The 14,868-nt window shown below is 46.1% G+C and overlaps 1 protein-coding gene across 4 annotated transcripts in view; it reads left to right on the plus strand.

Annotated features, from left to right (window-relative positions):
- Positions 1 to 14,868, plus strand: part of DGKI (diacylglycerol kinase iota) — a 249,655-nt gene that overhangs the window by 79,400 nt on the left and 155,387 nt on the right. Inside the window, exon 1 of one of the 4 annotated variants that reach the window (XM_066590338.1) lies at positions 3,763 to 3,941. The exons of the other annotated variants lie outside the window; for them this stretch is intronic. Coding sequence (XP_066446435.1) covers positions 3,853 to 3,941 — 89 coding nt within the window. The 5' untranslated portion in view covers positions 3,763 to 3,852. Of the gene's footprint in view, positions 1 to 3,762; positions 3,942 to 14,868 lie in introns of those variants that run through there. 4 annotated transcript variants of the gene reach the window in all.

Genomic DNA, 14,868 nt, shown 5'->3' on the forward strand with positions numbered 1-14,868 from the left:
GCACGATTTTTCAGAATTTTTGAGGATGCAAAATGATTTTTCTGGCTTTTTGAGGATGCTTGAAATATAAGCCCTACTCCAAAATTATGCCCTTATAACAGTTAATTTAAAAAGTCAATTTAAATAGTCTCCAGGCAGCTATACATGTAAAAAAGTTAAACCTTTTTGAACAAAAATTAATATAAGACACTGTCTTATTTTCGGGGAAACACGGGTATACATTTTTGCTCCAAATTTTGTAAAATTTTTATAAGACCCTGTTTTATCTTCAGGGAAACAAGTTATATACCTCTCAGACTAGTTGCATGAGTATTTAAGCCCTTTGTCCGTGCATTGCAAAAGCCAACATGGCTGCCTCCGTTCTACACACTCAACAGCTTGTGGGCGGGGCAGAAGTCTACTGCTGAACCACACCCCCTTTGCTAAGCCACACCCACTTTTAAAAACAAATGTAACATGCAAAAAGAAAACTGTCAGAAGCGACTAAATTCCCCCCCTTTGTGTTTAAATTTCGTACTAGTTAAAATATCTCTGCTTGCTGTCAGTGAATGGAAACATTTGTATTTACATCACCTAGTAGCTGAAACCTGTATGGCTTCTGCTCCTAGTTTGTTACAGTGTATCAGTGCAGGTAAAATGTATCCTGCTGGCACTTTGATGTGGAACGTCTGTGGGTCTCTTCTGTAAAACTACTGGTCCCAGCAGTCCCTGACAGGTCATGCAGTTTACGGACAGCTGGAGAGCCCCACGGGTGTCAGACCGGCGGTCTGCGTGACGTCTCTTCTGTCCCTCCCTGGTGTTTGCATTCTGTTTTTTCTCTGCTTTGTCACTTGATTGATAAGATAGTCGCCGTCGCCATGGAAACCGCAATTGATTTTTGCCTTGACTTTCTAAATTTAAGAAACCCTTATGGCTTCAGTGATGCAAAGCCAAATCCCGGATCTCATTCACAGGGGAGTAGGAGAGCGTAAGAGGATACAAAATCCAAAGAACAGGGGCTAAAAATAGCGCTAACGGAATGTAGCAAAAAAGCCTGTTCATTTGCATAAACCCCGCCCCTATTTGTGCTCCTATTGATGGGGCAAGAAGGTTTCCCCTGAGGACCTGTATAGACTGTAGACACTAGATAGGGAATACATATATATGTCCATATAGGATGAGACCGTTTATGGCTCTAGGTCAGTAATTCCCAACTAGGGTACCGCGACTCCCAGGCTGGGAACCACCACTGCCGACATTAAATGGGTTCTCCAGGGTCGGAAAGGAAGCACCACTCCGACCCCTTAGTCGTGGCTCATAATTGCAGGCGCAACTCTCATTGAAATCAACTAGAGCTGCGCCTGCAGTTACAAGTGCCGGCCACTACACTGAAGTCGGAGCAGCAGCTTCCACGCTGACTCTGATGTATGCCGGCGGGCACTTCCTGTAACACCTCTTTGGGCTGGGTCCACACATGGCGGCTTTGCCACGGAGTTTCTGTTCTCGTCCTCCGCACGGACATTCTGCGGCATTTACAGTAGCAGCGACGCGGGTGAGATTTTGAAAATTATTGTTCGCAAGCTGCGAAAAAAATCCTCAAAATCCGTGCGGAAATTGACATGGGGTGCAGAATTTAATTTTGTAGCATGCCGGTTTTATCACCATTTGTTGGGAAGCATGGCAAGAGCGGCATAGTGCTCTGTGCAACAAGCGGGTGCAGTCTGTGTACCCCCACATTGTCATAGAGGCCCCTTCTTGTAATGATGCCCCTTTAGTGCCACACGAAGGACGCCCCATCAGTCCCTCCCTCTCTGTAGCGTTGCCCCCATACAGTATAAACGACCTTCAGTGCCCCCAGTGATGCCGTAGGAGGGATGATGAGCTGCAGTTTATATTGGTACTATTTTGGGGTTGATACAATGTAATCTATGACTTTTATTCTTTTTTTTTTTTTTTGGAGGGCAGGGAGAAAGAAAAACAAAAACTCTGCCCTTGTATTAATCAGCGCAAACGAATGAAGATGTTTCTCTGCGGTTTGGTGTGATTACAGCAATACCAAAAATTATATATTTCTTTTACGTTTTTCCAGTTTTGCCAATAAAGACCTTTTCTTTTGGAGAATATTTAGGCCGCCTGTCCACGGGCGTTGCAAAGTCCCACGGCAGATCTCCGCGGCCCGGGAGCAGGAGCCGCACACGTTTCTCCGCCGGTCTGCCTAATCTAATAGATAGGCTGACCGCGAAGAACGGGGGCAATTCGCAGCATGCTATGCAATCGCTATGATTCTCCGCTCGTGGACGCGGGGCCAAGATAGTCACATAGCAACTCTATGGAAAGCTTCAGCCTGCTCCGGCCTGTGTGATTCGCGGTGTGGACAGGGGGCCTTATTGTCATCGCTGCATTCGAAGGCCCATAACATTTTTATTTGTCCATCACGGAGCTCTGTGAAGGCTTGTTTTTTGTGCGCTGACCTGTAGTTTTTATTAGTACCGTTTTGGGATACGTATGGCTTTTTTGATCACTTTTATTGATTTTTTGGGGGGAGCCAAAATGAATAAAAACTGCAGTTTTTTTTTTTTTTATAAATAAGGTAAACTTTGCAGAAAGTTTCTTTTTGTTCCTTTTTTTAAACGTATTTTTTACATTTTTATCTTTTTGCTTACATTTTTTAGGTCCTTGTTGGGAAATTGAACTTGTAATGCTAAAATCGCTCTGGTACCGCGTTTCCCCGAAAATAAGACAGTGTCTTATATTATTTTTTGTTCAAAAAGGTTTACCTTTTTTGCATGTATAGCTGCCTGGACACTATTTAAATTGACTTTTTAATTAACTGTTAGCAGGGCTTATATTTCAAGCATCCTCAAAAAGCCTGAAAAATCATTTTGCATCCTCAAAAATTCAGGAAAATCGTGCTATGTCTTATTTTCAGGGTATGTCTTATTTTCAGGGAAACAGGGTATATACACATCTGTCCTGTTATGTACTATCACTAATAATAGCGATTATAGGGCATGGCAGAGCCGGACGCCATTGTTGGGAAGCAGTTGCCTCCCCATGAATGGTGCAGACTCAGAAGCTGAGCCAGCGCCATGCGCAATGTAAGTCCGGTGTGACTGACAGCCAGCCTCCCACTGCAACAGCGAGGATCGGTAAGAACGCTGATCCCCTCTGTTAAGCCCTTACATGCCACAATCAATGTCCCTGGGGAGGGAACTGCTTCCCAGACAGGGCATACGTTTACGCCCTGGGGCAGAAAGGGGTTAATAATTGGATAGGGCCATAGAAGGTAGTATTCGGGAAACTGAGACACAATGGACTGCCCGTCTACTCCACCATCAACTCAACAAGCGTGGCACATATTTACTCAGATCACCTTGGGGTCCCCAAGTACATTGGGCTTTATCATTCTGCCTATCGGCGCCCCCTAGAGGTTATGTCATCATTACATCTCTCCTGCAAAGAACTACGGCCCGGATAGCCGCCCGATCACCGTGACAAATGAACGTCTTCATCTCCCCGTGAAATAGTCTTTTTGGAAGAGGAAAAAAAAAAAGAGAACGTTTTTTAAAAAATCGCCATAATTTGTCCTTTGTGATATTTTTCACTTCTTTCCGCCAAATCTTTTATCCCAACAATTAGTTATAAATCCAGGACTGGCTGATTGTTTCCAGCCTGGGATCTCTGGCTGCTCGGGCTCGTAGCCCAGCCTGGGTGATTGCCCCCCCGTGTCATCAGCTGTCGGGGATTTGTCTCTCGCTCTGTGAATGTGGCTCAGCCTGGGCATTGTGTCAGGGAGAACAGAGCCGGCAGACCCAACAGCCCGCAGTTGTAGGGGGACACAGCGTCTGACCCCGGGGAGAGGGGCACCAAAACATGGAGCCTTTCTGCAAAAAGAATTGGCGGAATCCTTCCTTAAAAGCCACACAGCGTTTTTCTGGAAGCACATCATCATGGGAAGACTGGTGAGCCTGTCTGTAGTTGGGGGGCGCACAACGTGCCTCTTAGTTGTTACTTGTTTGTCTAAAATTTTCAAAAACTTTATAAAAATTTTTAACAAAATTGTTAGAAATCTAATAGTTCGGGGACTAGGAAATCAAAAATATGAATTCTTGTTGAAATGAGTTTTGCACAAAGTTTGCAGCTCCCCAGAATGGAGAGGAAAAGAAATCAAAAAGTTAATAAAAATGTACATTTTCAGTGAAACTTTCAAAAAGTTTTTATACAAATGTCTGTTTTAGTGGAGTTAGTTGGAATGCGTTCTGCACAGTATTTGCAGTACTGCTTCCTTCTCTTAGTATTTGGGTCTCAAGGCCTAGCGGGACTGAGCTGTGTGCATCCAGTGTGTCCGGGATGGGGGGCTCGCAGTTATCACTGGGCTACTAGTATATTATTACATCTCTGTTGTTGGGTCGTTGCTTCACTCACCACAAACCCTTTGCAGATGCTAGAGCGGTTCTGGGATGGCGCCAATGTTTTGTCCGAAACTCAAACATTTTTATAGCATTTTTGGCAAATTCTCACAATTAAAAAATATGTCTAAATATCTAAACTATAAATAAAATCTTTCCCCCCCCCCTTCCCAATCAGGATGTGTTGCCCTTTGTCACCGGTGTGGGAGCGGCCTTTCGGCCTTTTGCTTTTGTAATTGTTTTTGTTTATTGCTATTTTTATGTTCAGTATTATATTAATCATAAAATAGTTAGAAGAAGCCCCATCTGCTTTCTTTCCACATCATGTGGCCCCCTTTGAGTCCGCCTGGCCACATGATATTCCTTCTTTGTGCCGCAGCGTCTTCTGTAGCTACGTGAATCATCATCTTACTGGTTCTGTCTTCTCCCCTCTGATGTCAGCCCATGGATGCCCCAGCAACAAAATTGCTTAGTTCTTACTACAGTATTTATGTTTTGAGCTTGGTTCTGGTGTTGTATTTATGTTCTGAGTTTAGTACTGTACAGTATTAATTCATTGAGTTGTTCTAACGCTGTATTTATGTTCTGAGCTTGTTTCTGGTATTGTATTTATGTTCTGAGCTTGTTTCAGGTCATGTATTTATGTTTTGAGCTTGGTTCTGGTGTTGTACTTATGTTATGAGTAAAGTTCTATACAGTATTAATTCATTGAGTTATTCTAATGCTGTATTTATGTTATGAGCTTGGTTCTGATGCTGTATGTTATGAGCTTATCTCTGCTGCTGTATTTATGTACTAAGGTTGGTTCTGGGGCTGTATTTATGTTATGAGCTTGGTTTTGGCATAGTATTTGTCCACTGAGCTGTACTGGTGTTGTATTTATCTTTTGAGCTTGGTTCTGGTGTTGTATTTATATTCTGAGCTTGGTTCTGGTGTTGTATTTATGTTCTGAGCTTGGTTCTGATGTTGTATTTATGTTCTGAGCTTGGTTCAGGTGTTGTATTTATGTTATGAGTAAAGTTCTATAGAGAATTACTTCATTGAGTTGTTCTAATGCTGTATTTATATTATGAGCTTGGTTCTGGTGCTGTATGTTATGACCTTATCTCTGCTGCTGTATGTATGTACTGAGGTTAGTTCTGGGGCTGTATTTATGTACTGATGTTGGTTCTGGGGCTGTATTTATGTACTGAGGTTGGTTCTGGAGCTGTATTTATGTACTGAGGTTGGTTCTGGGGCTGTATTTATGTACTGAGGTTGGTTCTGGGGCTGTATTTATGTACTGAGGTTGGTTCTGGAGCTGTATTTATGTACTGAGGTTGGTTCTGGGGCTGTATTTATGTTATGAGTTTAGTTCTATACAGTATTATTTCGTTAAGTTGTTTTAACGCTGTATTTATGTTATGAGCTTATCTCTGCTGCTGTATTTATGTACTGAGCTTGGTTCTGGGGCTGCATTTATGTGCTGAGCTTGGTTCTGATGTTATATTTATGTTCTGAACTTGGTTCATGTGTTGTATTTATGTTCTGAGCTAGGTTCTTCTGTTGTATTTATGTTATGAGTTTAGTTCTATACAGTATTAAGTAATTAAGTTGTTTTAACGCTGTATTTATGTTATGAGCTTGGTTCTGGTGCTGTATGTTATGAGCTTATCTCTACTGCTGTATTTATGTACTGAGCTTGGTTCTGGGGCTGCATTTATGTTCTGAGCTTGGTTCAGGTGTTGTATTTATGTTCTGAGCTTGGTTCTGATGTTATATTTATGTTCTGAGTTTAGTTCTATACAGTATTAATTCATTGAGTTGTTCTAATGCCGTATTTATGTTACGAGCTTGGTTTTGGTGCTGTATGTTATGAGCTTATCTCTACTGCTGTATTTATGTACTGAGCTTGGTTCTGGGGCTGTATTAATGTTATGAGCTTGGTTTTGTCATAGTATTTGTTCACTGCGCTGTACAGGCGCAGTATTTATGTACTGAGCATGGTTCTGGTGATGTATGTACTGTGATTAGTGCTGGTACTGTATGTATGTTATGAGCTTGGTTCTGGCACAGCATTTACTCATTGAGCTGTTCTGATGTGGCGATGCTGTCAGTTTGTGTCCAGGCCATGTATCTGAGACGTGTGTTCCTTTAAACACTACCGGAAACAGTGATGGCAGCGCCGAGTGTCTGGCACGCAGTCCTGCTTCTATACTGATCCGGCAGCTGTCACTCTCCGGTGACCCTGGGAATGGTCGGAATGTCACAGCTGCCGGAAGCGGGCTCAGGGCAATGACAGATGAGCGTCCCACTCCGTGATGTCACGGCTTTGAAGAAATGTCCTGACCCGCTTGTCACTGCCGGCTCCGTCTGCTGGGAAGGACGACGGCGTTTGTGTTGTAGATGAAGTTTTGTATCATTTTTCTTTTACGGAAATAGTAGGCGGACACCAACAATGACATCATCAGATGATAAGTGATGTCATCAACTGTGCGGCTTCTTCCACTCACTTACACTGTGCTGGCGTCTTCAAAAAAAGAAATCTAAGGGATCTTTGCCGCCGACAGCGGTTCTAAAATGTTGCGGCTTACTCTAGTTTTAGCTTACGTGTCAGTTCTGTACCAAAAGCTCTGCTTGCAGTCATTGAACGGAAGCATTTTCACATTTTAGGTGCTGGAGGACCTGATGGAAAACAAGGTTATCCACCTACCCCAAAGTCTCCACCTGCTGTCCGCATAGCTGCACCCCTCGGCATAAAAATCGCACCGTTTCTCATTTCGTGTGTGCGTGCGTATTTAGCGCGGCTTTGGTGGTATGCATTTTTTTTACGCACTTGTTGTGTCCGCATTCACTATGTTTTTCGCGTGCGCAAAAAAGGAGGCCCGATGGATGTTAGTATTTTTTTACCCGCTGCCAACACACATAAATACGCAGTGAGTATTCTTGCAACCGGGTACTTACTGCGTTTTCACGCCATCCCGCAGACCTTAGGGCGGCCATACACAGGCGTAAGGACAATGAAGGAGTGGTTTTTGCGCCTGTGCCTATAACGAACGTAATTGCGCAGGCACCGCTCGTTCACTGGGGGAATTACCTGATTTAAAAGGCTGGAATATGGGATTATTTGCACGCCTCCATAGACTTATATGGGGACCTCGGTGCGCAAATGTGCACAAAAATAGAGCATGGCGAGTTTTTTTCACGCAAGCAATATGTGTGCGCAAAAAAAGTCCATGAGAATGAATCCATTGAATGAATGAATGAATGGGTTCTAATCGCTGCCCGTGCAAATACGCCCATGTGCGGCCACCCTTAATGGGCGATTTCAGTCCATGGTAGCAGGACATACGGTTATTTTTTTTTTTTTGCGCAAGTAAAATACGCACGTCTGAATACCCCGATGCAAATCAGCGGCGTTTATGCTGCCCGTATTCCATCTGCCATAATACGGACAGCAAGCAGACCCAAGTGAGGGCGCCCTTACGGATGAGCGCAGCCTCTCACAGCATCCCAGACCCCTCTGATGCTGTGAGTTTGGGTCAGTAGACCTACGGTTGGGGCAGGACGCAAAAATGGCACTGTACGACGCTCGTCGGTAAATGTCATTATAGTCAGATCTCTGAGAATTGGGGGCAGCATTTGTTAAGGGGGGCCGAAGAATCCTCCTAGAGACAGCGCTGGCCGGGCTGATTGCACAAGAGAGCGCTCTGTGGCGGTAGACAGCCGTGCGGTTACTCAAGTGTCTCTGCGAGCGCAGCTGTCGGCCACATCCAGGATTGAGTCACTCGGCTGCCTGTGTGCAGAGATATCCGTGACAGCTGCTTCCCGCTAAAGACGTTCGCCGGCGAGTTCTCTTTTCCCGGACATCTGTTCCTCAGAACGGAACCGTCCCGCGGTTAGTGTATAACCTGTTTTCGGGACAAAATATGAATACTTGGCGATTTTTAAAAAATATTGGGAATGTTCCTTTAATAGTAAAATACTTATCAGGTCCCCGGGTCCCGCTATTAGCGCTAATTCACAGGGGCGTATTTATACGGCGGGCTGGATCCCTACTGATTCGCATCGGGGTATTCAGGCAGATGTATTTCACGTACGTTAAATAAAATACTTGCGCAGGGAGGAGGAGGAGGTTTGATCCGCGATGACGCTGCATATTCACTGAGCGAAACTAAAAGCGCCTTTACTCATAACCGTTGTGTATTCACGCGCGCAAAAAATAAACGGCGCCATTGATTTCATGTGTATTTAATATGGGCCAAAATAGGACGGCGGCGATATTTTCCACGCGATTAAATACGCACCAGAAGATGCAGGTCTGCGCCAACGCAAATCAGTGTGGATTCAGCTCTCTCTATTACACGTGTATAAAATATGCGCATAAAGCGAAACATAAACACGCCCGGGTGAATGATCCCTACGTCTGAGAGCGCCATTCCCCTATTACCCTCAGCACATGCAGCGCTGTCCCCACCGGCATCATCATATTAGTAGGCAGGTCACCGCCCCCCACCGGATCAGCACGCCCCGCGTCTGGGAGCGCGCCGCCATTATCTACATCGTTAGAGTGGATTCACGTGTGGCATCATTTTATACCATAGAACCCGCATACTTAGGGCGGACACCCACTGGCGTTATTTTCTCTATTGCACTGCCAGAGCAATTAAAAACACTCGCCTCGCAGCGCAAGAAAAAAGCCGGGATCACGCCGGGATATTGCCAGCCTTTACAATGGGGCCAGCGGCAGCAGCGCTAGCCCCACTGAAAAGATAGGGAAAATACCGTGGACTTCTGACACAGCTGTGACAGCTGTGGCAGAAGTGCAGCATGCTATCCCATTGCTTTCAATGGGATCGGCGCTGTTGCCGGTCCCAGTGAAAGCAGTGGTTTGTGGCAAACCCTGCAGTATGATTTTCAAGGAAGGGCTTGAAATATAAGCCCTTCCCTGAAAAATCATCATTAGGGTAAATTGCGATTTTGCGCGATCGCGATTTCAACATTACAAGTCCCATAGACCCCTGCAGAAAAAAAAACACTGCAAATTTCGCAGTGAAAAAAAACTGTAGTGGGTAGTCACCCTTAAGTGGTAAAAAAAAAAAGAAGAAAGAAAAAAAAAAAACCTCTCCGCCGTTTAGATGCGTCCTCTGGCTGCCTTCCCGACACTGCTGTCCAGCACATTTAGCAGGTGGGGATTTAAAAATCCCCGCCTCCTGAAAGGGCTGTGCTGATTTGCTGAGCGCTCAGCCAATAACAGCTAGTGCTTAGCTATTGGTTGGCTGCGGCAGAAGTCCGCGGTATTCTCCCTATCTTTTCAATGGGGCTAGCGCTGCTGCCGCTGGCCCCATTGAAAAGACTGGCGATATCCTGGCCTCATCCCGGCGTCTTCCTTGCGCTGCGAGGCGAGGCGTGTGTTTTCACTTACTCTAGCAGCACAAGAGAGAATAAAACACCAGTGGGTGTCCAGCCTTACCCTCTGGTCATACAATTGTAAGGTGAAAGGGGTGTGGCTAGGGGCGTGGCTTATCACAATATATGGTTTCACCTTTGTTACATTAGCGGCTGCAACTAGTCATAGTGTTCCCCTCAGTGGCCCCAATAGTAACAGTGCCCCCAGTAGTTGGCACAATAGTAATAGTGGTTTTAATAATAATAATAGTACCCCCATTAGTGGCCCAAATAGTAACAGGAGCCCCAATAACCATAGTGGCCGCAGCAGTGGCTTGAATAGTAATAGTACCCCCAATATTAACAGTGTCCCCAGTCGTGGCCTCTAAAGTAATAGGGCCCCTCTTTGTGATCCCCCAGCCTTAAACCAGCGGCCAGGCCACCCCGCACCATCCAGTATGTCATTCCTTCTAGGTCCTGTCTGGGCGCCGCTGTAAACGGACACTGTGACCCCTGACCTTTCCCCCCGGCCGCAGGCGCTCTCTGCTGACATTTATTTTTATGAATATGGCTTGTAAAATATAAATACCGTCACCGGCCTCGGACGTAATTACCAGGCGGTGAGCTACCAGCGGGGTGCGGCCCTATCCCACGTGGATTTAGCCCATTTGAGTGCGCCGATGTGCGGTGTGGATTTCCCAGATCGTATTTTAAAGCTGCTTAGATTCCAATGGAAAGTAATGGGCTGCAAAATTGTGCCGTGTAAACGTACCCTCCGGCCGGCCTCACGCGGCCGAGAAAATCGCGCAAAATTCGTGTGTAGTGAGACGCACAAATGTGAACCCCATTCTTTTGAATAGGCTCATACACATGAACGATCTCACATCGTAGCCCCACTGAAAGCAATGGGAGAACTCTGCGATCCTCCGCCACAGCTGTGGCAGCCGCGGCGGGGACTCCCATCATCTTCGAAGGGATGCAAGACTGTTTTCATATAAAAACTCCTCGCATTGCTGGGGCTTTCACACGGATGGCGAGCGGGATATGGGGGCGGTATTTATGGTGTTCTTACGCTCGTCCGATCGTGGCTAGAAATCACGTGAAAGAAGATTAGCCGCAATCAAGTCTGGATCTTAATTAGCGTTCTCTCGTCCATCCACATGGGCGGCTGCAGCGCGGAAATCCCTCGGTCAACAGAAATCCTCGGAATGACTGCTAATGCCTAAATAGCTCCAAATGTCTCCTTTTCCCGGCGTTGGACGCAGCTAAACTCCCCCGCTCCCTTTTTTTAGCCCTACGGTTGCTTCCAGCGTTTCTCAGCAAAGGATAGGGCAACGTAGGCCGTATAAAACCATAGTTCACTCTATGCCCCCTGGAGTCTACAGCCCTGAAACTCAAAGGTCAAGCTTTAACTAGCGGTGCTGCAGGTCACATGGGGACACAGTTCTGTGCCCAACTCCACCCCTGTCTCCTGCTCCATACTAGGAGCAGGAGACAGACGTAGGAGTTGGGCTTGGTACTGGGCCATGATGTGAGCTGCAGCAGCATGATCCCTGCATACACCCCTGGCTGTATCTACATCCTGAGGACGTGGAGCCGAAAACGGGACACTCTGCATGCCTCTCCGGATGGCCAGCAAAACGTGGGACTGTACAGCTAATATCGGGACAGTTGGGAATGTGCAACACCAGGGTAGGCCATTATTGTCTGATCATTGCCGTCCCACCTCTGGGATCGCAGGCTTTCAGGAGACATTGCATCTGGCGGTGTTGTAGATGGGAGAGGTGCTTGACTCCCTTCATTGATATCTGTGAGAGAAGCCACCAAGAAAGTTGCCGGCCATCCAACTGACAGCGATGGACCCTTCAGCGTATCATATCCAAGAGATGCCGTTTTTTGCACTGCAGGACACTTGTCATGAAAGTCCAAGGTGGAAAACCCCTTTAAACTCTAGTTCCTCCACCCTTTGCCTAGTTCCTCATGTCCTGGAGATCAGTAGCCCCATGAGGCAGTCTACGGTAGATGTCACTCCACGCGCTCCACCAATGGTCACCCAGACCGGCAGAGAGCAAGGAGACCTAAGTGTAGATACCGCACAGGTACACTTACCACTAATGAAGCCGTTTATGTCAGATTACAGCGACTACTTGAGTTAAATGGACTCGGGGAAGGTGCACGGGGGGCCGCTGTACCCTCTGTGAGGACACTGACTCCCCCCGGAGAGAGGGGTTGTCCTTTACAGACAAGCGTGCAATTTTTACTCAGCCCTTCTTTGTATGTATTTAACAACCCGATCATTAATGTCATCCATATTAAACTATCTAGGCGCCGTTTCCATGGCAACATGAGGAAATGGGCAGGGCTGGCGGAATGCAAGAGAAACTATGTATGGAACGTTCGCCTTCTTCCAGTCAACTTTTTTTTTCTTTCTAAGCCTGTGCCGTTATAAACCCCAGAACACACGAGAAGGATAATTGTCCGCTTAACTCTTTCTATTCCGGTCAGTCATCAAGTATCCGGGGGCATCATCTTCTGTCGCTTTAATTGGCATTCAGCTTTTCCAGAAGCCTGAGACGTAAATCTGATTCGTTATGCATCCCACTCTCCAGAGGCGTATGGTAAACTCTCCTGGGCCCCGAAAGACAATCTGTCATGGAACCTTCTACCTACCGCGTGCCATTATTATTGATACCATCTGATATCCTTTTGGCTGGGGCCCTATCCCAGATGCATAACCTGAAGTTCTTGAACCCCAATACAGAGTCTGTATTGGGACTCCCCCCCCATCATGTGCCTTAGAATTCCCTCAGACATCAGGGCTAGGGTGCGACTACTGGTGCCGGCCTTAGGAAGGATGGCACCAGTAGTCACATCATTTTTTGACACCCCTATCATAAGAAAACGTTATATATATTGGATTATTAGTCAGTCTGCCTGTAAAGCAGCAAGATGGCAGCACACCCTTACCAGAATAGCTCAGTTCGTAAACACTGCACCAGAACCAAACTCAATACATAAATACAGTACCAGAATCAAGCTCAGTACATAAATACTGCACCAGAACCAACCTCATGAAATCAATACAGCACCAGAACAGAGCGCTTAACATAAATTCAATACCAGAACCAAGTTCATAATAATAAATACTGTGCCAGAAACTAGGTTATAGCATAAATTCATCACCAGAACCGAGCTCAATACGTAAATACAACACTAGAGCCAAACCCATAATAAAAATGCTGTGCCACCACCAAGGTCATATCATAACATAAATACAGCGCCAGAACCAACCTCATAACACAAATACAGCACCAGAACTGAGCTCAGTACATAAATACAGCACTAGAATCAAGCTCCTATCATTAATACAACCCTAGAATTAAGCAACTGTGTTGTGTGGGCAATGGGCTGACAGCTGCACCTCGGCAAATCAGAGTGTAGGAGTCAGAGCCGGAAAAAGGATGATTCACGTAGCTCCACAAGACGCTGCCGCATGGAGGAAGGCTGAATTAAATGGACATGTGTCCTTTTTTTTTTAACCTTACACAATATGCTACAATTTTATATGGATTGGGTGGACCTACGGGGGTGGTTGCCCCAGTCTACATCAGCCTGATGCCCCCTGCCCCACAAGCTGGTGGTCAGGCCCTATGTAACTGCATGGGTCACACATACCCAAGCCCAGCCATGGTGACTGCTACCCCTAAAACCTCAACAGCTATGTCTGGCTCCTCAAAGAATAACAGTGACCCTATACTGTCTATGGAGAAAGAAGGGGGACATGAAATGCCCTGATGGCCCTTTATTTTGCTGACCGTGCCAAAAAGAGCAGATATGAGCAATTTGATGTCCTCACTCCTGCTATGACGCCCCGTTACTCAAATAGTTAGAGATTTATATGAAAAAAACAAGGATAAAAAGAAAGGCCCTTTAATATTCATTAAAACATGTGAAAACTTTTCTAAAAGCCTGAGAAGTTACAGGCCCAAAGCCTGAGGCTGTACTACTGCCACGGCCGCATGTCTTCCCATCAGGTGCGGCGTTATCTTCGGCATCATTGCTCACATATACTTTAAGGCAGGTAGGAGAAATATATCAATATAGATGATGGTTTGAGTCCACATAAAGGCTTCAGGCCAGCCGGACCTCCTCAGCATCCTCAGTAGTGCAGCCTCAGGCATCGGGCCTGTACTATTAATTGTACATAAAGGGATCTTTTCTATATCTCTTCTAGTAAGTCTGTAAATGGTTTGTCCCACGAAAACACTCTAAGAACGGGGTCCGGAGCGTTCCGCATTGAGGCAGCAGCTGGGGGGGGGGGGGGGGGGGGGGGTATATGGAAGAGCCAGGAGCAGGAACTGAGCTTTTAGGGTTCTCCTGATTATTTTAGGGTTTTTCTGTGACTAAGACTTTATAAAGTAGTTCCCTCCGCCCCTGTGATTCCGTGGAGAGGTCAGGGGTCAAACTGATTACAGCAGCATCTGTAGCCTATGCCGCTTGGGACTACAAGACCCTAAATCTTTTGCGGGGAGTGATTGCTGGGACAACGTGCCAGGCATCTGCGGCCAACAGGTGTAACTGTATAAAAGGGCCCTTAGATGAAGGGGGAACAGGGTTAGTATACCGCTACACCTCCTTAAAACCAGTGTCCAGTCGCAAACTATCAATGTCCTATATGCAGGATAGATCAATAACAGTAGATCAGTGGGGGTCTGCCTCCTGGGATCCCCACTGATCAGCTGTTCTCTGGGCTGGAGTGTTTGTTTTTTGAGTTGATTTCTGCAGGAAGCAGACAGTGCCGTTCCATCTGCAGTGGCCGGGCTTGGTATTACACATAAAGTTCCCATTGAATTGAATTAGACCTTTGCGTGTAATACCAACCCAGGCCACTACATTAAAATGGGGCTGTCTGCTTCCTGCAGAAATTAGCTCAATACAGGAACACATCGGCCAAGTGAATAGCTGATAGGTAAGGATCCTGCTTCAGATAGGAGGACATCATTAGTTTACAACTGGAAAACCCCTTTAACTATTTTTTTTAGTGCTCCATCACCCGCTGTAAAAGGGGTCCGCCAGTAGTTGCCCCCACAGCCGTACGATGAGAAGTCCCGCA

The sequence above is a fragment of the Eleutherodactylus coqui genome, chromosome 2 (genome assembly GCF_035609145.1).
Source record: "Eleutherodactylus coqui strain aEleCoq1 chromosome 2, aEleCoq1.hap1, whole genome shotgun sequence".
Lineage (NCBI taxonomy): Eukaryota > Metazoa > Chordata > Amphibia > Anura > Eleutherodactylidae > Eleutherodactylus > Eleutherodactylus coqui.